The sequence below is a fragment of the Candoia aspera genome, chromosome 1 (genome assembly GCF_035149785.1).
Source record: "Candoia aspera isolate rCanAsp1 chromosome 1, rCanAsp1.hap2, whole genome shotgun sequence".
Taxonomy (NCBI): domain Eukaryota; kingdom Metazoa; phylum Chordata; class Lepidosauria; order Squamata; family Boidae; genus Candoia; species Candoia aspera.
The window spans coordinates 201,287,400-201,315,250 of NC_086153.1; the positions used below are offsets into that span (position 1 = coordinate 201,287,400).

At 37.1% G+C, this 27,851-nt stretch overlaps 1 protein-coding gene across 3 annotated transcripts in view; it reads right to left on the bottom strand.

The window, feature by feature from the left end:
• Window positions 1–27,851, bottom strand: part of GPD2 (glycerol-3-phosphate dehydrogenase 2) — a 93,036-nt gene that overhangs the window by 43,911 nt on the left and 21,274 nt on the right. For 2 of the 3 annotated variants that reach the window (XM_063318349.1, XM_063318348.1), the window contains exons 4-6: window positions 26,264–26,388; window positions 21,575–21,672; window positions 16,668–16,831 (exon numbers count right to left, since the gene is read on the bottom strand). In XM_063318349.1, coding sequence (XP_063174419.1) covers window positions 16,668–16,831; window positions 21,575–21,672; window positions 26,264–26,388 — 387 coding nt within the window. Of the gene's footprint in view, window positions 1–16,667; window positions 16,832–21,574; window positions 21,673–26,263; window positions 26,391–27,851 lie in introns of those variants that run through there. The other variant, XM_063318350.1, reaches the window with a different exon arrangement.

Consider the following 27,851-nt stretch of genomic DNA (forward strand, 5'->3'; position numbering starts at 1 on the left):
ACCAACCTGAAAGCTGAATTACTCGAAGTTCAAGGGCAACTCACCAGAAACAGCTTTAAAATAATTAATCTACCTCTGAATATAGAGCAGCAAATGCCTTTGTTAATCTACATGGAAGAATGTACTCAAGTTAATCTCATTGCCAGCTAATTTTAAACTTGATCCCTAAAAGATGCAACACTTACAGTGAAACCAACAGCTCAATTTCCTACTGAACTGAAACAAAACAGAAGGAAGGTTAACATTAGCTTCATAGCTGAACTGAGGAATGCAGTATTGGACAATCCAATCATGGAAAATCAATGGGTCTAAGTTTTAAGCAATGTAAAAGATACTTATTATGCTTTAATAATGAGGTTAATTCATCAGAAGATATTGTTTCGTGTCTATGAGACACCTTAAGGAAAGGCTAAACATCAAGATTTTTGTGCTCTCATTGTAAGAAATGCGATAGCTTCATTTTAGTTTCAAACTGTAACATATGTTAGTAGAATTTTGGAAAAAGAAATAATAAATACATAAAAATGATGCCAATTTACATTCCTCAAAATATGGAATTTGTCATTTTATGAAAAGCTTTGACTCTGAGACTTGGGCTCAGCAGAGGATAATCTGATATCAATGGAAAGAAACTTATCCTCCTATATTAAGGTATGTATATATTCAGAATACAAGTCTCATCTATTTTTTAAAAAGTCTTTATATTCTAAGCATTAAAAATGGGGCAATATGTTTCCATATGGTCAAGATTTACTGACAAGCTTGAGTATTAATTCCCTATTGATATTATATTACTAGTTCTTTTTTCCCCGTTATGTTTATTTTAATCACTAATTTTTTTAACTTTTTAAAAAAAAATTACATACCCACTATTGTATTTTGGCATTGTAGTTATTTGTACTTCACTATTTAAATTCTTTTCTAAAAAAAGATCCATCTCTCAGCCACACCTTCCTTACAGACTTGCTCTTGGGGGGATAAAATTAGAGAACCTCATGAATGCTACCTTGAGTCTTGTGCCCTTTTTGTGTTTTTTTTGCTTTTAAATGTTTTAATTGTAAATCGCCCAGAGTCACTGGGAGTCAGGCAGCATATAAACTTAATAAATTATCATCATCATCATCATGTACCCAAACAACCTGCAGGATAATTTAACAACATAAATAATAACAATGCAAATGCATAAGGTTAGTCTCTAGCAGGCAGCATTCTTCACCTATTTCCAAACCAAACTATTTGGAATGATGGGTCCAGAAGAATTCTTCTCAACAAAGATAATGCTAGAAGTTGTTAGCATTGGTTTGTTATCAGCCTCCCATTTCATCTGTGTACTTTACAAATTAATGTTCAGGTGAGGCAACAACCCAAGGAATTGTTGTGGGCTCGCAGGCCCCATATGCATCTCCCTCTAAATTTAATCAATGCTATAATATTATGAGGAAAGGAGTGATGATAGGACTAACATAAAGACAGAAGCATAAAAATCATTAAAAAAAATAGAGAGCCATAAAAGAAACAGTTTCAAAATGTTATTGTTTTGCTTTCAGTAGTAAAATGTATATAAAATGCAGGTCTTCACTTGCCATCACATGTGAAATGATATATAAATGAAAGAATAAAGCTGTCAAAATAATTCAGTTCTGTTTCACAGTAAAATGCTGAGTCAGCGGTCTTCAATCTTAACAGTTGACCTGTAGGCAATGTAGCAAGATTTGTACAGGACATCATTTCCCCCCAAAATAAATCCATTTAACATTCTACCTTATGCAGATTTTTATTTTTTTCCTTCTGCCCTTCCATCTCTCAAGAGCCCAACTTGCCTGGAAACTATGTACTTAAAAAAAAAAAAAACACTGTATACTATTATTGACATCACTTGTTCCAACACAATTGAAATGACATCTGGAAACTGCTCCAATCAAATGTATGAGAGCAACCTAGCAAATACAAGCAAAAAAGCTTGTCATGGAAGCAATCCAAGAAAATTTTAAATACAGAATACCACTCTGAATGTCCCTAAATTCTTAGCAGCACCTAGACTATTATAGTATCATAACAGTATTACTTAATAAAGTCATATTAATTGAAGAGGATGGGAAAGGAACTCAAATCGAGACTAAAGGCAAAACTAATTAAAGAATAATGGAATTTGTGAAGTCATTCGAAGTATAGCTCAGGTTCTATGCCTTCCCATTCCCCTTCTGTTCCCTTCTTGTATCAAAATATAGAAATATATATACAAACAAATATACAGGTAGTCCTTGCTTAACAACCATAATTGGGAACAGCAACTCTATTGCTAAGCAACATGGTTGCTTAGCGAGTCATCACATGACTGCAATGGACTTACGACCTCACTTCTGCTGCCGTTGTTAAGCAAGACATCACGTGACTGTGACTTGTGATTTTACTGCCAGCTTCTCTGTTGACTCTGCTTGTCGGAAGCCAGCTGTGAAGCACACAAATGGCGATCACATGACTGCGGGATGCTGGGACGGTCAAATGCCCATTGGTTGCAAAGCTGAATCTTGATCACATGATCGTGGGGAAGCTGTGATGGTTGTTAAGTACAAAGATCCATCATAAAGTTACTTTTTTTCAGCACTGTTGTAACTATGAACTGTCACTGAACGGGGCAGTTGTTAAGCAATGAATACCAGTATGTAGGTACTTCATCATAATAAAGGAAAGTAAACTTGTTAAAAATACTTGAGGCTCATAATAATACATTAGTTTCAGGGAAAGAGCATATTTCACATTATTTTGGCATAATAGAAGAACTCAAGGATTAAGAGTCTCAGCTCAGCCCTGTTTTACTGTCATGGCTCAGTTATACTGTATTGCACTGTACCAACGAAGATGCAGTAATGCTTAACTGAGCTCCATTGTTTCCCTGTTTTGAAAAGGAATAGGATTCATTTGGCAAAGGTTTTTGAATCACTCTATCCCTCCTCTGTGCCAGCATCATTTTCCTCATTTCTTGAAAGTCACTAGCTCCCTACAAAATAGTCACAAGTAAAATGTGGGGCTGATCTCAAAAGAGCAGATCTCCCATAAATGAGGTCAGATTTGCCTATATTAATGACAGAACAGAGGCATTGTTTTATTGCTAAAACATTAGCACAAATGGTTCAATCTCAGTCCCCCTTGAGTTCTATCTGGAGAATTATCAGCGCTATGACAAGATTTTGGAGCATCGGCTGTTGACTTTCATGCAATTTAATGCAGTGAGAAAGCATGCATCCAAGTATCAAACATAAGATTAAAATTTTACACCAAATGAAGAAAGCCACATTTTAATACAGAAAGTGGAAGAAAAACAAATTCAGCATAGCATTTTATTATGCATTTAACATTCTACATACTTTGGGGAAACATGGGAGCAGCTAAATCTGTTTGCAACAAAGGTAGACACAATAAGGCTCAAAAATAAAAATTGGACGTAATTAGAAAGACGGGACTGGGATGACACCAGGTGTGAAACAGTACTTAGACTCTTAGAAGTGCGGTACCAGAGGCCTTACTAGATAATGAATTTCTCCTTGTGGGGGGAAGGATGCTGAGGGACAGATCAGAATTAGGATTTACTTGGTAGTGGCAGCTTTTAATTATGTTGTTACCCACTTCTTTTGTATCAGCCTTCAACTTGTCAGAGACATCTTACTGCAATGTCAGGGTAAGTAAATGCAGAGTGTTAAAATAAAAGCCAAATGTTGTCAGTGCCAGTTTATGGGAGCCACACTGAAATGTCACTCTGAAAAATGTCACGACAGCTTTTCGGTGTCCATTCTACAATACTGGGACAAATGCAGTGATGTCAGTATGTTACTAAAGAAGGGATAATTAACACATCTTGTGGGTGTATAAACACGGACTTGTGTGTAAACAAACAAAACAAATAATTTACACAGGTTGAATTCTGAAGCTAGGGGTATTACCTGGACTCCCCTAAAAATTACCCTAGCCCAATTTGAGACTAAAGAAAAAGAAAAGTCACATCTTCTTTTATTTTATTGGATAGGTACCTTTTTTGGAGTATAGATATATTCCTGACTGCTACTGAAAATCCTCCCCCAACTCATCTAAGGTTGGTTCAAATTGAGGAATTGGAAATTGCTAATGCACTTATAGGCAGCCATGGCTTGTTCTGTCTGCTGGTGTAATTACTGTACTGTAGACTTTTTCTGTCAATAGTATGGCACAAATTGGGATTTTTACCTGATAATCTTCCTACCTTCCTATATTTCTATACCACATTACTTCCATGGTTCAAAGTAGTTAATGCAGGTAGTCCTTGTTTACTGACTGCCTTGTGCAGTGAATGTTTTAAGTTACAACAGTGCCAAGAAAAATAACTTTACGACCAATCCTCACATTTACAACTGTTCAAAGTGTCCCACAGTCACATGATTGCCATTTGTGCAGTTTGCAACCGGCATGCATTTTCGCTTTTGACAAGCAGAGTTAATACTATACAGTATGGAAGGCAGAAGTAAAATCCTAAGTTGCAGTCACATAATTTTTTGCTTAGTGACTGCATTGCTTCACTTAATGACCAAAGGGGAAGTAAGGTCACAAGCCCAGTTGAGGTCACGTGATTTTAGGTCATCGCTTAGCAACTGAGTTGCAGGTCCCAATTGTGATTGCTAAGCAAGGACTACCTGTACAAAATTAAGAAGCATCACAGAATATATACTCATACCAACACAAATTACAACAAAAAAGTGACCCATTACAAACATGGCTCAGATCCACTATCTGTCCCCAAAGCCCACCGGACTCAAATGGTCTTCACAATCTTGTGGAATCCAAGCAAAATGGGGACTTCTACCATCTCAGGGGGCAAAATGTTCTATACGGGGCTATCACCCAGAAGGCAAATTTCTGGGCTCTCACCCTTATGTGGGGTGGGGACCACGAGCAACTTGGGTTGAATGTAGAGGGGGCAGGTTCTGGTCTTATGAAAGGATCCTGGAAATAAGCTTCGTGTCAAGCCTTGTAGGGCTTTATAAAAATATAAAAAGGCTATTTGGATATTAAATTTCAACTATCTATCCAAGAGCTAATCTAACAATTTGTATAACTTTGAGTTAGCAAGGACCACATTATTTCTCTCACATACATACCTTTAGCACACTGTCTTAAACTTCTGGATAAAACATAAGATATAGTGTTAATAAATAAAGTAAGATAAATACACACAGACACACAAACAAACTCTAATAGGCTGTGGTATTTTCTTTCAGCTGAAATTGGCCAGAAGGCTTAAAAAAAAAGTAGAACCAGTCATCAGTTTTATGAACTACTGACCACTTCATAGGGCATCAAGGAAATTACTACCTTACATGAACTTGTCTAAACCAACTAGAACCAGGATTATGATCTAAGGTACAAAAAGAGACAGGAGATAATATGTCAGAGGCATACAGAAGATGCAGAATTACTTTTCATGAAACAGGGTGACTTCATCACTCACCAGAGAAATGTGGTAATTTTTAAATAAATAATGAGGAAGTCTTATTCACTGTCCAGAGAAAAAGGTAGCACACTACAAACATACACAGCAGAATACAGTTATGGTACTTATAGAATATACACTTCCAAGGAAATCATAAACCACAAAGATGCGAAACAATAAATAAATTTAGATAACAGAGATTAGAAGCACTTAGTGTAATACTGTAGAAATATTTTTGACATGAGTCAAATACAGCTAATTACAGCAGACCCAGGAGCCAACACCAAGAGCTGCTTCATACTTTCACTTTACTCTGTCATGAGCACCCGAATGCTGCATTATCATTTCCCACAGCAAATATTAAGTATGGCCACCAGCTTTTCGTACTTAAATACTTCAGGGAACCACAGGACCAGCGAGAACAAAAAGCACATGAACAAAGATTGTTATTGACATTTGTCTGCCATTAATTTATGCTGACTGTCTGATGGTATTAGCAATGTACCATATTTATTCATCAGGAAATTCTGACTACAATTTTGAAAAAGTTATAAACACATCAAATAATCTTGTGGTTTTTCCACCTCGTCAATCTAGGATTACCAACTTCAGCTGAAACCAATTTGGGAGATTTCCCTATTCCCACCAAAATGTGCAAGCATGGCATGCTTTTATTTCTATGTGATAATATTACACGTAACTCAACTTGCTAGATGCAATCCTCCAAAAGAAGAACAGAGCAAAAATATTTTTAAATGTTTTTTAAAAATATTTTAAATATGTATTTTAAAAATATTTTTAAAATCATTCATATTAATTTAATGAATAATACTAATTATTCTACTCAAATAATACTAATTAAACTCTATTTAAAAATTAACTATCTCCCATGTACAAAAATGAACTATCATTCTGTCTCACCCGCAAACCACTCTTCTATATAGAAACAAACAAGTATATACATACAGTCCTCCCTCCTTCCAACAGGAGCAGCAACACCCCCCCCCCACAAAAGCAGGATATCAAAAAGAAGGGCTAGCTGTGCATAGGAAAGAAGAAAAACTACAGAAATCATTTTCAGAGGCTTAAAAAGAGGTTAATTTCACCAGAAGAGACAGTTTGATAAAATGGTTAAGGCATCAGGCTAGAAACCAGGAGACAGTGAGTTCTAGTCCTGTCTGAGGCATGAAGCCAGCTGGGTGACTTTGGGCCAAACCACTTCTGAAATCTTGCCAAGAAAACTGCAAGGACTACAGGGATACAACAACACTGACTTGAAGGCATGCATGCATAAATAAATAAATATCACCAAACAAGGAGCCCCTTCCATGAGAGCTAATGTTCCAGCTACTTTTAAAAGACATTCACCTAATCTCTCCAGCTACTTACACCTCCACTATTTCATGTTTTCAGTACAGGTAGTCCTCATTTAGCAACTGTCTCTTTTAGTAACTATTCAGTTATAATAGTGAAGAAAAAGTAACTTTATGACCAATCCTCACATTACCTCCTTTGGTCTGTAAAGCAAAGGAAAGCTGAAGTAAGATCACAAGCACAGTCACAGTTTTGTTTAGCAGTTGTTTCACTTAACGACTGAGTTGCAGGTCTCAATTGTGGTCGCTAAACAAGAACTACCTATAGTGATGTCTATTCTTCTTAGCAATTATAAGGCAATTTTCCCCACATCGTGGGCAATTAGTTTAGAGGAAAAAACCACTCATCTTTCTATCCAGTAAATAAAAAACCCAAACATTAATGGTAAATGAACAGGTGAGGCAGTTTCACGGATGCACTCAAATGACGCCCACTGCTTATAGAAAAGACAGAAAATGGCCCTGAAATAAGCTGCCATGGTTAAATGCACTAGGGTTCTGAGTTAATGGGAGGGGGATGCTTCTTATGAAAGTGCACCAAAGACAATCATTCTGGACCAAAGGTTCAACAGGCACCTAATGTTTTATATGTTGGTTATTCTTTATACACCCTTTGGCCAAGATTCTAAACAATGAACAAGCACCTTTCTGCCAGGCTCATAACTAGATTTCCAAAGATTAAATCTATGCTGGAAAACACATGGAATAAAATTATTAGGTTGTGAATAGAGTGTTTACATTGTCTTTTGGTACCCCAAATGCATTATTAAAATAACTTTACTTGATTTTATATTAGCTGGAATCGCCTCCGGAATATGACTGAAATGACACGGCTGGGTGACTTTGGGCCAGTCACTCTCTCTCAGCCCACAACATCAGGCTTGGGTGACAAGCCAATTGGTCAATTCATTTTGGTTGATCCGAAAAGCAGACCCTGCACACTAGAAAGAAAAAAAAAAGCCTTTGAAATATGACTGAAATGACGATGCAAAAAGAAAGGTCCTGATTTAAACCAAAGAAACAACTTGTCTTTATCTTCACTCTAAAACCACAGAAATATCTGGAAAATGCACTGTGGAGAGGTCCCTTTGCATCAACAGATGTTACTAAGGCAGTTTTTACAACCCATGGAACTCCAGTTACTTTATTCCTTATAACTGGACATCAATCAAAACACTTCTGTAGCATCCGAGTGGGACCCGCTGAAGAGAAAGACAGGGATGGGAGCCTTATGAACGCAATTCTGTAATGATGTCTTCAAAATCCAGTGAAATCTATTCGTTCATTTAAGCACACCGAAGGAATAAACACCACAGAACTGTCTTTAGATGGGGGGGGGGGTGTTCAGCTACTGTCCTAACAACATAGAAGTGAAAGCTTCCCTTTTCACAGCAACCTTCTTCCTTCTTAAAGAAGCATCCATGGCACCACTGTCACTACTTCATGGAACAAGATCCATATTAACTAATGGCCTATCATCAAGTTCACATAAACCTCACACATAGAAATTACATGCTTCAATGCAATATTTTCCCTGAAAACCCCATGGCATACTAGGGAATACAAAAGGGTTCTCAGGATCATGCTCAAATAATGTCCCTCCACTGGAGAATAATCCTGTATCTTTAAGGACAGAATGGGACCTGAAGCACACCTTTACTTTATGTTCCCCTCTGTAAGAATCACCATTTGGTTCCCAATCCAAAGTGCATAAACAGAATAAAGCAAAGTTTGGAAATTTTATCCAGATCCTCATAAATTTGCTGCCTTAAACTCAGAACACACAAACAGATGAATCTAGCCAGTCAGCGAGCAAAGCCAATTTAATCTGTGGCTCCCCTGAGGTAAATGTAGATCACAGTCCTGCCCCCACCTCAAATTCAGCCATAATCCCTAGTTCCTGGAGGTTAAAAAAAGCACTGAAGTGAGGAAAATTCTGCAGTAGGATATAATGATCCAAAATGACAGGGACAATAATGACAATGAATTTCATGTCTCCCAGTCATGTGCTGGGAATGCTTGACTGGGCTGACTTATACAATTAAATTGTTACAGGTACAGCAGGAGATGCAGCTATCATCTGCAAGTGTTTGGGAATGGTGCCTCCAGCAACTGAAGTGCTATCGAGTGCACAGCCAGTCTTTTGTTACAAGCAAACTAGGCATCTACTGGTACGTTTATGCGTGGAGCAGTGCCCTGCAATGGGGGAGAAGGAGGGAGAGTAAGTAGCCAGGCAACACACATCACACTTTTAAGGGGTACCACCACAGCCTCAGCCATTTATTTGGTAACTTTAAGAAAAAGGATGAAATTGCAGATGAGCAATCGATGTTGAGAACAACCTGGATAAACAGAAACCTTACAGCACCCCATATTACAGAGCCCATATGCAGCGTCCAGTCCCTTTCTGACAACATTGCCAAAATTCGCCAACAATGCACTGAATGGCTGGGTAATTTTTTTCAAGATTTTTAAACAAAGGAGCAATTAAAAACAATACACTAATTGAAAAACAACCCCAAGCCTGCAAAAATAAATGAATGAACAAATGAATGAAAGGAGAAGCTGAAAACTCTGCCCCTACCCAGTCCGATAAAATCACAGCCATGTATGTGCACTGTGGTTTTCAGGAGCCACAAAAGAAAAAAAAAGTCTTTGAAGTACAGCTCCTGAATAGCCTACCCATTTTATTGCCGTGTGTGTGCTCAGTAAATAAAATCACTTGCAGTTCATCAGAATATTTCCTTCTATTCACATGAGATCATAGTAATAAAGACTCCTTTAATTAAAAATAAAAATCTAATCATCCTACAGTAAAGATTTCACTATGTAGTCCAGCACCAAATCAGCTTTCTATAACCATTTTTACTGCAAGTAAGTTTTGGTTGAAGATTTTTTGGTTTATAGTAATGATTCAGAAATAATTTTGAGTCTTGGGACTGCCTTTAACTACCCTTAATAGTTTCCTCACTTTGCTCCTTGCTCCCCGCCCCCCCGTGGATTTCTACTGATATAAGAGGTTGTCATAATTCTATTGTGATGTACATGCTGGGCTTCACCTGTGAGAAACCTTTACGATAGCAGCTTGTGACACGGTTTTTATTTCAAAACGAGAAAAACATTTTAAATAAGTGTATGAAGTTTTACAACTGCCTAAATTTAAAACTGGGCTGGACCTCAATCATATACCTCAATAGTCTCAAAATTATAAATTAGTCCAAAATGAATTATAAACCTGTAATTTCTCATAATTCAGCACACACTGAAAAGGCAGCCATAGGAGGCTAAGAGAAATTGGGTTCCTTTCCAGCTGTTGACAGCTTAATGAATGTTCTACATTTTTCTCATTGATTTTTTTATGCTTCACCCTTCCCTTACATACATTAAAATAAAATCTCATGAAGTTTACAACAGGAAAAATCTCCTTTTTGAAACAGCCACTTCTTTTTCCACATTCCTAAATCAGCTTTCTCTAATTCTAAGTACTGTCAACACAAAGTACTCACATGTATTCCTAAACCTGTGTTATCTCTATCAGATGCTTTCTATTCTAATTTAATTAACAAATATAAGAGACAGGATAACTTCTCTACAATGCAATTTATACATGCCTGCTTGATAGGACCTATACTAAAAATTTTCAAATCAGAGAATTCCACTATTTACATAGCAATCTGTTTGATGAGAGCCTACTAAGAATGACAAAGTTGGTAAGAAAATCCTTTGGTATACATTTCAAAAACAAACAAATAAATAAATGTGTGCACCTAACCAATCTTGGCTGATCACAAAAAGGTCATCAGGGTTAATAATTGGACAGAAAACCACCAGAAATTCTAGGGCTGCAGGCTAAAGTGGAAAGTAGAAACAAACATCCCAGAAAAAGGCAAGGCCAAACCACTTCAATAATCTTGCAAACAAAAATCTACATGGACATCTCCAGGAAGTTACCAGAATTCAGTCTTGACTTGAAGGAAATTTTATTTAAGACATAATGGAAAAAAGACCCATCAATCTTTAGAACATACCTATGCTTCAAGAAAAATCTTTAAAAGTTTACTACATTTAAAACTTTACTAAATTTAACTGCAAGGAAAAGAAGCCTGAATTTAAGACAACATCCAACAGCCTCTTTCCTCCCCCAAAAAAGATCAGACAGGAAAGAAAGTCTTCTGCCTCCATTTAAATCACCAAACACTCTTTGCTAATGCTTAATTTAAAAAAAAAAGGATCATTAAGAAAAAGCTGTACATTTTTCCAGGTGTCCATACGGTATTTTTAAAAATGGCTTCCACCCTTTTAATAAAGCGAGATTTGGTTACAACAAATCTTAGTCTGGCTTTTCCATCGTGCCCATTTTCTAAGTTTTCTTGAGATGCATAAGGGAAAATGACAGATCACTGCTCAGATAGCAGCCACATTTCTCCCCCAAAATGTTGCCTTTTTGCTATTCAGGAGTATCCAAATACTAACAAAGGCTAAATGAAGCTGACATCTACCCTTAAGAAACAAACTTGTAAGTTGTAGCTTCAAAGGAAACCTTGAATAAATAGGACACATTGTGCACAGCCAGGCTAACATCCAACATATGCTTTGTTTTCCTGATGCTGTGACAGAAGAATAGCCCCTGGTAAAGTTTGTGATTTGCAATGACTGGTATAGCCAACATTTATAATGTCCCCTTCTTTTGCCTGTATAAACTTAACATGGAATTAAGAAAGCTAGTGCAACAATATGTGGTAGTAAATGAAAGCTCTGGCATATCACTGCTTGGATAAATTATGAAATTAGAGGAAATGAAGGAATGAAGATCTGAGCCTAATTTTACAAGAACTTTTTTGCCCTTTGTTTAAAGGGAAGGAGAGAAATATAACCCTTTTATGAGCTTGGTTGTACCAGTGCAAAGGCACAGGTATAGTAAAAATAGCTGCACTTCAGCACTACTGTTTGCAACCAGTGGGTGCTACCAAGTCTAGTTTCTTCAGAGATCAGAGGAGTATACAGGACGGAAAAGGCACCTCATCATCATATAAAAATTGAAAAGCGTCACCCTCATGCTCAGAGGTCAGAAACTATATGGCACTGGGCCAAAACCATCTTCTGTGGGTAAGATTTATATTATGTGAAAGCTTGCATCAAAAATGGCGGTCTTATCAACCCACAAGATTTTACTTATTTGCCCTCAACCATTCTAAAACTGCATAGCTTCCCTGTGGAAGAAAAGAAAGGAAGAACTACAGTATATATCATCCATTTACTGATGACCTTTTAGCCAAGATCACTGGATGACTTTTCTCAGTGGTTTCCACAAACATTAAAAAATACTTGGAAAAGTTATCTTGTACTGTAGTCCAATGGCCCACATCTTTCCCTCCAAAAAGGAATGGAGCTGTTATGAACACCGTAATTCCCAGTTCTAATCTAAAGAGGCATTTCATTATCGATAGTACTGAATTCCACTTAAAGGTCTAAGGAAAACAGTGACTTTCTCCCCACCTCTTTCAATCCCCAATTGGAATCATCCACCAAAGTGAACAAGGCTTTTTCTCTTCCACCAGCACCCCAAAAGCCAGGTTAGAATGAACCTAAAACTAACCGGAGAGAGCCAGTTTGGTGTAGTAGTTAAGGCATCAGGCTATAAACCAGGAGACTGTGAGTCTTGTGAGACTGCGGGATGCCTGAGGCACGAAGCCAGCTGGGTGACCTTGGGCCAGTCGCTCTCTCTCAGCCCTAGGAAGCAGGCAAGGGCAAACCATTCCTGAAAACTTATCAAGAAAACTGCAGGGACTTGTCCAGGCAGTCTCTGAGAATCCGACACGACTGAACAGATTAAGAAAAAAAAACCTAATTGAAGAACAAGATTTTCCTGGATCCAATCAATTGGCAACTTAGGCTCTGGGATGAAGTGAACCAGTCCAACAGACCAATAGAGTAGAGATGGAAGGTTATTTAAAGATGAATTTATTGAAATGTGAAGTTCTGTTCAGTCTTCTGCTTTCTGGGAAAGATTTTATGTTACATACCCAAAAGAGATTTGGGCAAACTTTTGTTAATGGTATCTTCATAGCAAGTGGTCCTATATTTTAAGCTTCAGAATCTTCACTTTGTCAGAATTGATAGAAGGCTTGCACTGGATGTGTCTTATGCGATGAATGGTATGTGCCATTAAGCAGAAATTAAGAACATGGCATCAAAGAGAATATCCTACAAGAATCATACTAATAGTTGGCCTCCAGGAGTGACTGGGAAAGGAAGTGAAATGGGGCAGGAAGCATTTTTACAATAATAAACTGCCTGCCTGACTCGGCTTTGTGCAATTGCCTGCCATATTCAGCTCTGCTAGACTAATATATATTTTCCACTTCATGAATCCAGGATCGCTTCTATTTACCCTGTTACTGGACGTAGCACAGAGCTCTTTGAAAACTGGAATGATAATTAAAAAAAGACAAGACTGGACTGCTAGCTAAGATTCTTTCTGCTGGAAATGCCAAGGACTGAACTTGGGACCTTTGGAGTGCAAAACTATATTCATCTAGTGAGTTACGTTTCCTTCCCCAATATTGGTGGCTGTATTACTTTACCAAGAAAGCATGTCTTGACAATTCCTCTGTCTTCAAGTAGGTTCAGAAAACTTTTCTGAAGCTCTGAAGTTAAAGAGATAGAATACTAAATCTTTAATTTTTTGCTCTTTTCTATCCCTATTTGCAGATCAGTTTATTTAGCAGTACTGAGCCTTCAACCATTTGATTAAAAATGTAATCTCAAAAATAGACTTTTATTTGCTCATTATGGTAAACTTAGCAGATTCTTAGGAAAAGCCTAGAAAGAACAATACCAGAGTTTTTTCTGGTGTCAGAATTCAGACATTTCCTTGAGAAATGTGATACAAGGCAGAACACGAAGTGAAAAATACATTAATGACACTTCTTCACCGCTGAGTTAAAATTCTATATACTAGTCCTTGAGCCAGCAGAAAGAACACTGGCTTAAAATTTGACTGCTCCATTAACAATCCTTATCCTGCCAAAGGCGCATTGCCAGCTACCCAAAACACATTAAAGATAAGGCTTTATAAATCCCCTCCCAGCTTTGCTTCACTCCCCTCCCAAACAAATTCATCAGCTGTCAGGAGACCATCCAGTAGTCTTTCTCCTTGGGTTGGGACAGGGGGCATGGTTTGCTAGATGGCTAGTCCTCCCTGTCAGATGAAAGTCAGATTCCTTTAGGATGCAGTTTAGCACTATTCCAGAAAAGTGCAGGGCTCATCCCACCCCCTGGGGGTCACCTGACTGCATCACTAATAGAATGTGTGTGAAGCACACAGACTGTACCTATGTGAAAAGACAACTGAAGACAGCTTTAGATATGGGCTAGGGATCAGATGATGGCAATGCTGCTACAGATTATTCATGCTGTAGTATGTTCTATTGCTCATTGAATATCACTGCAATCTACTAAAAGACCACTTCAGAGTTTAGGACATATATTCAGAATCTCTCAATTCAAGTAAGTTTAGCACATAGAAAAACAGACTATAGTAGTGTACTCATTAGTAAACCAGTAACTACTGATCAGTATAAAATATAAAGCTAGATTTTTCTTTTCTTTATTAATTTTTTATTTTTAGTTTGTTTAGGGTTGTCTCTTTTCTAATTTTTAAAAGGTTTTATTTTAAGTTTAAAGATTGTTTTGTTAATTGTGTATATATAAAATTTTAAGAAAAATAAAGAAAAAAGGACAAATTTAAATTTCATTTTCTTTTGTCCACAATGCAATCCTTATATGGCTTTTTCACTGCAAAACCAATTTACACTTCTCCCATAATTAGCATGCACCATTCTGAAGCTTCTTCAAAACTACTGGCAGAAAAGCACAAGAATGTAGCAAAAGGAATCTGGATGCATACTGAAGCTCAGGCTTCCTATTTGAATGTCTGTGTGTCAATTCTTTTATGAAAGACATTCTGAAAGTGCAAATCTGGTTTATTGGCTATGGCTGGAGGTTAGGTAGAGAAAACATTTTTAAAAATCTGCAAGTTAATACACTCTTATCCCAGCAGGAAAAAAAAATAGACCTATAAATCATCTTATAGAAAAGAACCGAAAACTATATCCATCTAACGTCAGGACAAAAAAAAAATCACAGTTAAGGCTGGCCTTTAGGCAGGGAGCTATAAAAATATAGTTAAATTGGTACCCTGCTGTGTAACTAGTTGCATTCCAGTATCTTAGACTTGAATTTCTTGGCTTCCAGTAATTTCCAGATACAGTCTGATAGGCTGATTTCTTTGTTGCTTTATTAAAATGTATGCAGACTCACCTCCAATTCTTTGTGCACATAACATTTTATTTTGTGCCCAAAAATGTCGATAGGATGTCTTGGAAGATTCAATCAAGTATAAAACAAAAGCTACCATCTTCATTTGAGAACGCCAACCACACCTTCTCAAGACTTATTGGACAAAGAAATAAACTTCAAATCACTCACAAAACTGCAGTCCTAGAAAACTACAACTACACAGCAAGCACATGTTCAACGCAACTCAGACCCCACCAATATTATTCTCTTATGGTACAAAGGACTTTTGAGCTATCTCTTTAACCTTTTCTGATCTATACTAATATTCATAATGCCATAATCATAGGTCTGCTGATTCACTAAAATGATCAATTTTGCAGAGATCATAGAGCATTCAGTTGTTATCCTTACTACTTCCAAGTGGTTAATGGTTGAATATCCTTTTGGCCTGACTACAGGTTCTTCCCCACCATCCCCAGCCTGAACTTGCACAGGCTATAAATTTAATTTTCTTTTTTCCCTCTTCACAAAAAGTAAATGAAGTAACCTGCTAGTATTTTCCATCCTTACCTCACGTATTTATCCATATGCATCTATGTTTGTCTGACAGTTCACCCCCAAAAAGTTTCTCAAAGGTAGAACTGGGAAAAGCTCCTCTATTGTAAAAATCATAGAAGATCATTCTGGATGCAGCAACACCTTGACATTGTGATGAAACAGCAACATGCATACAAAAGCAAATGAAAAATCAACTTTCATTTGGGAAAAGCCAAGGGAGGAATGGAATGGCTTTTGAGTCATATAAACTACCAGTAGGTGGAGCATTCTGCTGGCAGACTAAGAGAGACATCTGGAAAACCTCAGAGAATAATGGAACTAAACAGAGATTTCACAAAGTAAATTCTTTGGCATGCTCCCATGTATGATTATGCATCATTTATCCACCAACCACAGAGAAGTCAATTTGGAAGACAATATGCACTAGAAAGGAACAGATCTGCCTGATTCAAAGACACGAACCTCTTCACAGAACTAGTTCTGGCAAGTTCTCAGGAATTTTCACATGAGTAGGAGCAGAACCACTGAAAGCAAAAGGGGACAAGACTAATCTAGAATTTCTATCCTGTTTTCACCATGAAGGAAGGGACTCAATATGGGTGTGCTGTACACTTGCTGTGGCACAAGTAACAGAAGTAGGAACAATAAGGAATCTTCTCTGCCATACCGTTCTGCTGGTTGGAGAAAAACAGCTAGGCATAGGAGAAGGAAGGACTGAAGCTAAAATGTAACTTAACTGCAACGAAGATATCTTCTTCTATCTGATCAGCTAAACAGTGCAGCAGGTGAGAGAAGCAGTTAGTACTTAAGGATTCTCAGAGGATGGTGCAGAGGTATACAAAGGGAGAAGAGGGGAGACACGCATGAGCCCAAGGGCCATGCCCCTGCAATACGGCGACAGTGACAGAATGGACTCAGATCCACAAATGTGATCAAAGCTTCTGCTTTTAATACCGGCAAGGAAGGAGAGGACATACCATCATAGTAGACTATGGCACCCACAAGTCTGTCCTTCTGCAACATAGGAAAAAGTTCCAGGGCTCTTGATTTGCTAAGCACATAGCTGCTTTTCAGGCAATGGCTTCCTGCTACTAGGTCATACAACTTAATTCCCGCCCAGTAATAGGGCAGCTGCCACCACCTAAAAAAGAAAATAACAAATAAATACATAAACATGCAAACAAATCCTGTTTTTGCCATGGAAGTTCTTCTTTTAAAACAAACCTGCAAATTCAAACAGAATTTTAAAAAAATCAGAATAGATTTGGATTTGTGTGAAAAGCTGTTCCAAAGACCATAGATGATTTCTGCAAGTCAGTGTTTCAACCAAAAGAGGCCACCCAAGATGAAGTGAGATGCAACTATTACAACTACTATTTTATTCAATTTTTAGAGATTTTTTAAAATTCATTTTGTTACTCTTATGGAAGTCATCCTGAGCTTCTGGGAAGAAAAGCAGGGGATACACATACACACTTATACATATTTATTTGCAAGGGCTGAGACTGTAAGTTATAAAACAGAAAGGCCCTTAATCAATTAGCATGCAGCCAATGCAGTGAAAGAGAACTGGACATTAGGATCATGGTTCAAATTCCCACTTGGCTATGAAGCTTCCTTGGTAACATTAGATCAGCCATATTCTCTCAACCTATCAATCAGTACTCTTTTTTATCCTGCTTCATTCTACACTCTTACTTAACATCTTACTTGCTGAAGGCATCTGGAGATTGAAAGTTTGCATATTTTCTTTCTGACGTTTAAATTACTCTAAGAAATGAATCACAGTTGTCCTAATAAGGACTTTAAAATGTGTTTAATGGAACTACTTTTACTTTTGTCTACCTTATTCATTCATTCATTCATTCATTCATTCATTCAATTTCTATAGCTGCCCATCTCAACAAGTGACTCTGGGTGGCTTAAACCAATAAAAAACTGTAAAATAATTAAACAATTACAATTGAAACAGTTACAGTACAAAATAAATATACATGGCTGCCAAGTAAGCAATGTAAGATGTTAATATAGCCAAGAAATGGGACCATTACCGTGCTCGGGGCCCCAGGCCTGGGCACATAACCAGATCTTCACAGCCTTACGAAACACCAACAGGGTTGGGGACATCCTGATCTCTCAAAGCAAAAAATTGTAGCTCAGGGTTGAACTGTGGAGTCCTTGGTGCTCTCCGAACCTTGTTGTTTTCTTGCAGGCATTTCATTGCCAGGCTAAGCAACATCTTCAGTGTGAACAGGGAATGGGCCTTGCTCTCTGTTTATATACTGTCCAGTTTGTGTTGGTGGAGGTGTTGCTCTCTTCTTGGGAGTTCCTTGATTGGGCTGTTGTTTGCTGCTGGGTTGATTGACTGAGTTAATAGTTCCTTGATTATGGTATATTGTGCTGTTTGATTGTTCATCTGGAGTTAATCCTTTAGGAAGTTCACAGTTTCCCAGTTGAAAGTATGGTTAAGTCTGTCCATGTGTTGTGAGATTAAGGAGTTTTCATGGTGTCTTCTGACTGCTAGTTGGTGTTCGTGGATGCGCTCTGCTATGACAGACAAGCAGAAGACTAGCAGAGCGCATCCACAAACACCAACTAGCAGTCAGAAGACACCATGAAAACTCCTTAATCTCACAACACATGGACAGACTTAACCATACTTTCAACTGGGAAACTGTGAACATCCTAAACCAAGCCAAATTCAAAAACGCTAGAGAATTCCTGGAAGCTTGGCACTCAGATAAAGCAGCCATCAACAGACACATAGAGGTAAACAACATTTACGTACCATTCAAAAGAGACAACAGAAAAGCCAAAAGACCAGAACACCTCCTCCCAGCAATCAACACCCACATATGCAAAGATTAACACTAGGATTAAGACCAGATGAACAATCAAACGGCACAATATACCATAATCAAGGAATTATTAACTCAATCAACCCAGCAGCAAACAACAGCCCAATCAAGGAACTCCCAAGGAGAGAGCAACACTTCCACCAACACAAGCTGGATAGTATATAAACAGAGAGCAAGGCCCATTCCCTGTTCGCACTGAAGATGTTGCTTAGCCTGGCAATGAAATGTCTGCAAGAAAACAACAAGGTTCGGAGAGCACCAAGGACTCCACAATCCTGATCTCTGAAGGGAGAATATTCCAGAGGGCAGGTGCTACAGCTGAAAAGGCATGCCTTCTAGTCCCCGCCAACTGACATTCTTTGGCTGACGACAGAGAAGACAGTCCCTTAGGTAACCCAGTCCCAAGCCATGAAGTGCTTTAAAGCATCAACCAGCACCTTGAATTGCACCCAGCAGCACACTGGCAACCAATGCAGCTCCTGTAGCAGCAGTGTTACCTGTGTCGAATATCTGACTCCATTTACTACCCGTGCAGCTGCTTATCTGTGGTTGAAGAGTTAAGTGGAATGAAAGAGCCATGTATACCACCCTTTCCCCCCTCAGAAAGAAGTCTTAATTCAAAAGGGTTTCTCCAAACAATTGCTTGTGAAAGTGAAAAGACATTTTATATTCTTTGAAAAGAACAGAAGACGCTATTGAGGACAAAAAAAAGGAGCAGAGGTGAAAAAGGCTGCAGACATCTGGCTAAAGAGCCGTGATACCTTTGAAGATAAGCCATCCTTAGAAAGGATCAATTTCTCTAGTACATCTTGGCCCATTTGAAATGGAAACCCTAAAGAAGACTATTCTACCAGCCAGAGGAAAAAAGAGTATGGGTAACTGCACAACTGCAGCGCCATAACATGTAGTGTATCATTCAACCTGCATTATTCAGGAAGCCTGATTAATAAGCTATGAAATCCATAAAGTCTTTTGTCAAAAAACAATTCTATTTATGTGAATTTGGAATTACCTAGGAAGCTGAGGCTAACCTTCCCATTCTCATCCACTTCAAAACATAGTTGATTAAAGCAAGTTCACTGGACTATTCATGTTGAATCACAGACTGAGAAAAGTGGTCACTCTCCATCTTACTGTGACATTGTGTATTTAAGCATTTAATACACCACACAGGCTACTCCTTAACGTTCTTCAAGTATAGAATTACATATTAGAAAAAAACAACAACTCAAGGAGAAATGTTAGATTTTTTTTTCTAAAAGGAAAATGAAGTCTGTAAATACCTGGTACACTCAGGTACAGCTGAAAATGCAGCCTGCCAGCATACCTTCTAAGGCTTCTGAATAGAGCCAAACAATTGGGTCTTTTTAAAAAAAACTGAGGGGTTTTACAGAGTTTTAGAGGACAAAATGAGTGCCTTAAACCTTGCAGACACTTAAGGCATCAATTTCATCCCTTAAAGCTGCTGGACCCCCACCCTCCAAATCGGACCTGGCTTGCCCACTTTTGGAATAAAGTGTTTGATATATAATATAAAGCCAGCCACAGCTCTTAAGGCAATAGAAATTGGGCGCACCTGAGCAAAAGAGAAGTATGACTGATGATCTGCATACTTTTTTCTAATGTTTAGTTAACAGGTTTATTACACGGTGTATAAATAAGTAGCCTACAGGCATTTTAAGTTTCTTACATTAACAAGTTTTATTTAAGTGACTCTGATTAGTGCTTCAAAATTCCATTTCCTTTAAGGTATCTGATGCAGGACCAAAGCAAGCTCATATACTTTTACACTACTGAGATATGGAAAGCACAGTGTACCAGAACTATACTTGTACAGACATGTTCTGGAAGCACTGTAGCATCAATGTATTTTTCTTGGATACTGTAACACCACATCATCTGAACTCAATTTGTTTATTCAGGTTTGACCACCTCTCTCTCCAATCCTTGATGTTTCCACTGCTTAGTGTATTATTTGTGAGTCACTGTGGTGGGATGTGTGAAACTAAGCCTCAGAATGTCACTTGGTTTAGGAATCACTTAGAGACCTTGGATAAGTCGTCATCTCAGGCTAATGTCCCTCCTCAGAACCACTCTGAAGAACAAAATTCAAATAGATGCATGCTGTTAATTTTCCTGACTTCTCAAATGCCTCAAAGCTACAAAATACTTATATACGCTCTTCCTGCAACATCTCCTCAAATGCATCCTTCTGTGAGTTCTGAAGAGTATATATTTGCACATTTATCTTTATTTTTTATGTTTTATGTAATTTCTTTGTTTGATTGTTGTGAGCTGCCCAGAGTTGAGAGTTGCGTGGCATACAAGTTTAATAAATTATTATTATTATTCAGGAATATTAATTGGATACCCTCTTTTCACATTAATTGGACACCCTCTTTTCATCCACATTGACTAACTTAAGGCAAAGTATTCGTCTGACTAAATTTTATTTATTTATTCATTCATTCATTTATATATATATATTTCAAATTTCTGTCACCACCCATCTCCCCCAAAGGGAGGATACAGTAATAAATACAGTAAAAAAGCTACGGATGCATTTTACTTTCTCAAGACATTTGAGAAGTCAGGAAAGTCAGGTTCTAACATCTAGAAAGTAGATGTCAGTATAAATAAATAAATGCACACAAGCACAGTAAGCTTCAGTTCTGAGATGGCTAATCAAGATTTAATTCAAGCACAGTTATGGTATAGCAACATCACTGGTTTCTGCCACTGTAATCAATCTGTCAGTAGATGCCAAGAGGATTCGTTGTGCATTTGCCATACCAGATTAAAACAAATGGAATCAATGGTCCAAAGATTTCACATTACACTTCTACAAAATAATGGCAATATTTTGTTCTTGAAAAGTAAAAAATTAGGCTTGGCACTAGCAAAAACAAACCAAACCAAACAATAACCCATAGCAAAAGCACTTTAATTCATACACAGTGACACAGGTTAAAATGTAAGAATAACCTGTTAAGCAGATCAAACAGAATAAATATTGAAGAACTTACTTGTAAATTGGAAGCATTATAGGTAGAGGAGCAGATAAATGAGGTGCAATTTCAAGCAAGTTGGCACGTTCATGGAGAGCTTCTTTCACCATTCTATACTAAAAAAAGTAAAAGTAAAAATTAATAATAATTTACAGAACTGATTCTCAGTGATACTGCCAAAGAATCATCTGCTATTACCTCATGTGCAGATTACTGATGTAGAATTCAAGTCTTAAATTTAGTACTTTAAAAGTATTTTAAAAAATCTTTAGAAATTATGATTGTAATAAAAACTTGCACAACCCATTCCTTGATAAGAAAAAAACCTTATTTTTACTGCAGAAAACTTTTCATTGTTGTTGTTAAAATATATCTCGACTTTTCTTCAAGAACTCAACATGGTGTTCACATTCTCCTTCCTCCATTTCCCCCCACAACAACCACCATGTGAAATAGGTGGTCTGAGACAGAAAGGACCAAAATCACTCAGTGAGTTTTCATAGCTAATGGTGGTCTAGAACCTGCATCTCCCTTGTGCCAGTTCAACATCTTAATCACCATACCATACTGGCTCTATGAAATGAATTACAGCAGTCTGTGCAGTTTCTAAATTAATATATACTAGTGATTTTAAAAAAAGACAATTTTTTTAAAAAAAATAGACAATTCTGTATCTATTTCATATTGTTGTATCAAAAAATACTACTCTATAACATAAAAGACTGTCTAATCAGTAACAGAAAATCTGGAATTAGTGAATCAAAATTCAAAGGAATTTGAATTTTGCTGTTTGCCCATCCCAGAAGTGCTCTGCTCTGACCCTAAAATAAATACTGATTCAAATTCAAAATATCAATTTGGAACTCAAAACTAATTTGTATTGAGTTCAAAACTTTTTATTGAGTTCAAAACTTCTGAAATAGCAGAAACCACCATTGTAAACTCAAGACTTTGAATTTGAAAACTTTTACACATCCCACTGGTGTTTAAGTATATCCATTTTCTAAGGAAACAGCATTTGCCTTCTATACACACATCAAATGTGTTCTTGGGTCATGTCTGAATTATCTGCATGACCATCCACTAGCAGGAGATAGTTGAGGAATATAAAATGAGGACTTCAGATGAAGATTTGTTCATTCTAGAAAGCTGAAAATGTTGTTGAAATGGAGATTCTTAAACCCCTCAGAGAAATATCAGAAAGAACACTGGCTAAAAAAGTTCCAATCCACTATAAGCTAATGCTCAGAGCGTGGAAATAAGCAAGATGAGCTTGAGCTCTTAGTCCAAAAAGACAAATATGATTTCAGTGGTATAATGGAGATCTAGTGAAATGACTCCGATAACTGGATATAGCAAGTGAAGAATGTCATGTATTCAAAAGGAACAAAAGTAACAGAAGGGGAGAAGGAATTGAGCTTAAGTTCAAAATATCCATTCCTGCACCAGTCAAACTCCAAATGAAGGAATTTAGTAACGCTCTAAAGAGCACGGCATTAAAATAAGTGGAAGGACAAATAAAGAAATGAAAACAATGTCACTGTTGATGTCTGCTATCACTGGCCCAATCAGGGAGGAGATGCTGACGGTGTCTTCCAAAGCAGACTGTAGGTCTTTCAAATGGGCATGAAATTGTAGTGATGGGAAGCTTCAATTACCCCAGCATCTACTGGGAGACAAACTTTTGCAAGAACGATCTTTCCTGGAAATTCCACAGAATTTTCCACAGAAAAGAAAGTAATGGAAAAAGAGCTCAAGACATACAGGAGTTCCTAAAGGAGATACCAAAAGCGTAATTCCAAAAAAATCCAGTGAGGGGGAAAATGGAGGACAGCAGAAAAAGTTTGGTGAAGATCTGAAATAAAAAAGGACGTACAGAAAAATGGAAAAGAAGAGGGCAAACAAGTGCTTGGAACTATATAGCTTGGGTCAGTAAAGTGAAATTTTAGAAGAAGCTGATATTAATAAAGAAATAACAGAAAGGATCTCTTTAAATATGTCTAAGAGTAACAGAAAGGGCTTCTTTAGATATGTCTAAGAAAAAAGGAGAAGAAAAGAAATTAATACACCAGCTGCTTAGTAGAGATGGCAAAATGCTGAGGAAATGAAGAAAAGGTAGAGTTTCTTAGCATCTATTTTGGGCAAGTCTTCCCCAACAAAAGTATGTGCTCCACCAAAAAATTTTGAAGGCAGGACAGAATCAAAGCTTGAAATTGATAAGAACACAGTCAGAGGAACACTTCTTTGCTCTGAATGAGTTCAAATCTCCAGGACCAGATGAATTTCATCCTAGAATACACAAGAAACTAACTGATCATCTGGCCAAACCTTTATGCATTATCTGAGTAATCCTGCAGAACTGATGATACCAGGTAACTACAAAAAAGCAAATAGTTTCTCTATCTAAAGAAAGGAAAAGGGGGAGATCCAGCAAACTACAAATCAGCCATTCTGACACTGTTATCTTAAAAGGTTAAAGAGCAAATTATAAAGACAACAGTCTTTAAGCATCTTGCATTATCAGAAGTGAGCAAGGATTTAGAATGAACAAACCAGACTAACCTTAGTACATTTTTAAAGATCTGGGTAACTTCCTTAATAAACTGTGGGATGCTATAGACAGACTATATCTAGACTTCAGAAAGTTTCTGACAAAGTACCCAATGACATTTTGATTAGAATGCAATTAATTGGGCATGACAATTAAGAGAATACACAACTGCTCAAAAGCTGTACTCAAGCAGCACTGATCAGTGGTTCCTCATCAAACTGGGCACAGATACCTAGTGGGATGCCACAAGGATTAAACCTATGCCCTCTACTTTTCTATATTTTGTCAATAACATGGATAAAGAGATGGACAGAATGCTTATCAAGATTGGATGGCATAGCTAATACCTTAAGGCAAAAATGAAATTCATAACTATTTTGACAGGTTGGAGAAATGGAAGAATACAATTTAACCAAAACAACTAAAAAAGTTATTCAAGGAAACAAAAATCCAATGTACAGTTATGGGATGAGGTACAACTAACTTGGAAACACTTCATGTGAAAAAGGTCTGGAATAGCAGTAGTTAATTGCAAGTGAATTTCAGCCATCGCTGTGATATGACTGTAAAAAGGGTAAATTAAATTTTAGGTTCCATCAACAGAAGTATAATTAATACATTAAGGGAAATAAACTGGTCAAGCCCCAGCTTCCATACTTTATCCAGGTCTGGCTTCACACTTTCAGAATAAATCAAAGAAATTTGAACAAGTTGATCTGGGAACTTGAAATTAAGCCCTATGAAGAAAGATAAAGAAGCTAGGTATGGTTAGCTTTGAGAAAAGACAACTGAAAAGGAATATAATACATGGAAGCATACCACTCAAAAGAAGGTCCAGACTTAATCTCTCTTGTCCCAGAATGCAGGACACAGAAGAATGGATTTAAATCAGAGGAAGGAAGATTCCAATTGAATATTAAAGGGGAACAGAAAAACCCTTCCTAATAATAAGAGCAGTTTGATAGTGAAACCATTAAGGTGGTGGCAAGGTGGTGGGCTCCCCTTCACTGGAAGTGCGCAGGCTTTAAACTGAGATTCCTTAATTTGAATTCCTGCACTGAGCAGGGAGGTTGGACTCAATGGCCTAAATGATGCCTTCTAACTCTATACTTCTATAAAAATAAACCATTGCTGAGAAAGCCCCAAAGGCATCCCTGTTTCTGTTTTTAAATCTCTTGGAGTTATAGAAATGTTCTGCTTTCCCAAGCAGTGGCAATCTCCAAATTCAATAAAAATCATTGTGCAACCTTGTATAGAATGACTGTAGAATCAAAATATGGTATAATGGTATAGAATGACTGTAGAATCAAGACAAGGAAATAATCATTCATATCAAAAATGTTCTGCATGCAGAATCTAGTCTTAATATAAAGAAATGCACTATGAAATGGCTGGTTCGGTGAATGGGTAAGAAGAGGGAAAGGAAACTGATGTTTACTATAAATCAGGGATTAAGAAACAGTGCTCAGAACACTAAACAGTGCCAATGGAACCCCAAATTATTCTTTTTTCAAGAAAAGCATTAAAAATTGTCACAATATCATCAAACCTTTAAGAGATAGAGAATGTTGGGAGTGCAAATGCTGAGGTCTTGTCAGATTTGATAATCTTCCAAGATTTGGGGCATTTTTACATTTCTGGCAGTTGCACCATCAAACAAGTCTGCATGGTAGCACCCATCCTTGAAAAGGATGCAAACACTTCTACAGATAATATAAAGGTATGCTGCTACTGCAGTTTTTTTAAAATTATAATTCTTTTAAACGCACAGAAGCTTCTCAACTTGTTTCCAAGATATCATAAACTGTATTTGTATCCTGCTTTAGAATTTTTTTTCTAATAATAAAAATTGGAATCCAAATTTAATAAATAAAAATGAAGTGCTTTTAAAGTGTCAGTTTATTAAAATGTGCACTTTGTATTTCAATTACTTGAACAAATGCTTTCATAAAAAAATCCATTAATTTTAATTACTTGTGTATGTTTTTTCCTAGTTATACATTTTCTGCATATATAAGTCTACTCAAGGTTTACTACAAACAGTCAAATAATGCATTCAAAACAAATAGCGTGTTAAAAATCATAAAGGTGAGAACCAATTTAATTAGATGAAGCAACACATTATATGGTTTACAGCAGCCACCATAAACAATTACCTGCTCAAAATCCAAGTTCATGATGGCCTTCTGTAGATATCTCACTCCACCATGGATCAATTTAGTACTTCTGCTGCTAGTCCCGGATGAGAAATCATCCCTTTCTACAAGGGCTGTCCTCAGGCCTGCATAACCAGAAGACCACATTAACTTCTTAAATTACACAAATTGTATGTAATTCATTAAAGACCCTTCTCTAGGGTAGAGGCAATCAAAAGAAAAAATTACTTGAATATAGATAAATTTGTATTCGAAGTGCACAGTGCCATCTCTTTGGCAGTGAATAGTAGCTGCTTTTTCAGGGAAATATTTTGACTGTAAGACATAAAAATGTGAGACATGCAAAAAACGAAAGAAGGAATTTCGGAGTATGTAAAACCTTTCCCCTTCTCCTTAATATACAAGGACAATTAAACATTTTAGATGACAGATGTTAAATTAAGCAAGTGCAGGATAGAAGGAGAGTTCAGTCACAGACATAGTTATTACATCATGTTCCAACTCTTAAAATTTCTACACATGAGAACAACTAGCTGAAACTGTAATTAAATCATAACCAAACAATTATTGTTATTAATGGCTTTTTAAATTTGCATTTTTTCAGAAGAACAAAATATGAAAAATAATCATATCCATATCGGCTCACAGAAAATAATTTTAAAAATCAATATTGGGTAATACCTTTATTAGGACCAACCAACTCAGAGGAGTGTGGAAGCTTTCAAGTTCTTCAGAACTTTTCATCAGGCGGGATATTATAAAAAGCTGAACAGGAGACAGATGGAGGGTTAATGGGCTTTGAGGGGGCTGCAACTAATGAATCTTTTGTCCTGAATGAAAACTGTAATGTGATACTGATAACTTCTACCTCTAACTAATGCATTCAAGTGCACAATCACCACCTTGAGACTGACTTTGAACTGCAGACCTGATTGCTGAAACAAGTGACCTAATATTCAGATTTTTCCCCCCCTGTTCTTTCTATTGTTACATCTTGCCTAATTAACAGTTCAGGAGAACTTGAAAGTTTGCAGTCTTTTGCAACATTTCAAAGATCCTAATAAGTGTATTACCTAACTCTAGATTTTAGACAAACCAGGTATCTAAACCTGTAAGATACATTGCTACCAGACAACTCCCAGACCAGTACTCACAAGGCTCACAAGAAGTAATCCAAGGCCTGAAATGATTGCATTCAAGCAGAGGAATTAAGTGAATTAGTATAGGTGAATTCAGCCACAGGCAAAAATTCAGAAATTAACTTGCTGGTAGTTTACACAGCAATAAAAGTACTGTTCCAAAGTGGATTAGATTTGTTTCCCCATCAGATGGTGCAAAAGTCACCATCCAAGAATTGAAAAAGAGCTTTCCAGAAATGGGCCATGAACTGTGTACCTCTATCTGAAATAAGATGGTTGAGCATGCCTCAATGCTAGTAAACATGATGAATAAACAGATGAGGTGTCTCAGGAATTAATGGAATACCATAAGAGCTAAAGTAAGCTTTTATGGGAAGAGCTTAAATAAAGGAAAAACTATGAAGAAAGCAAAATATGCAGTCAGTAACAGGAGACAAGTTGACAGCATA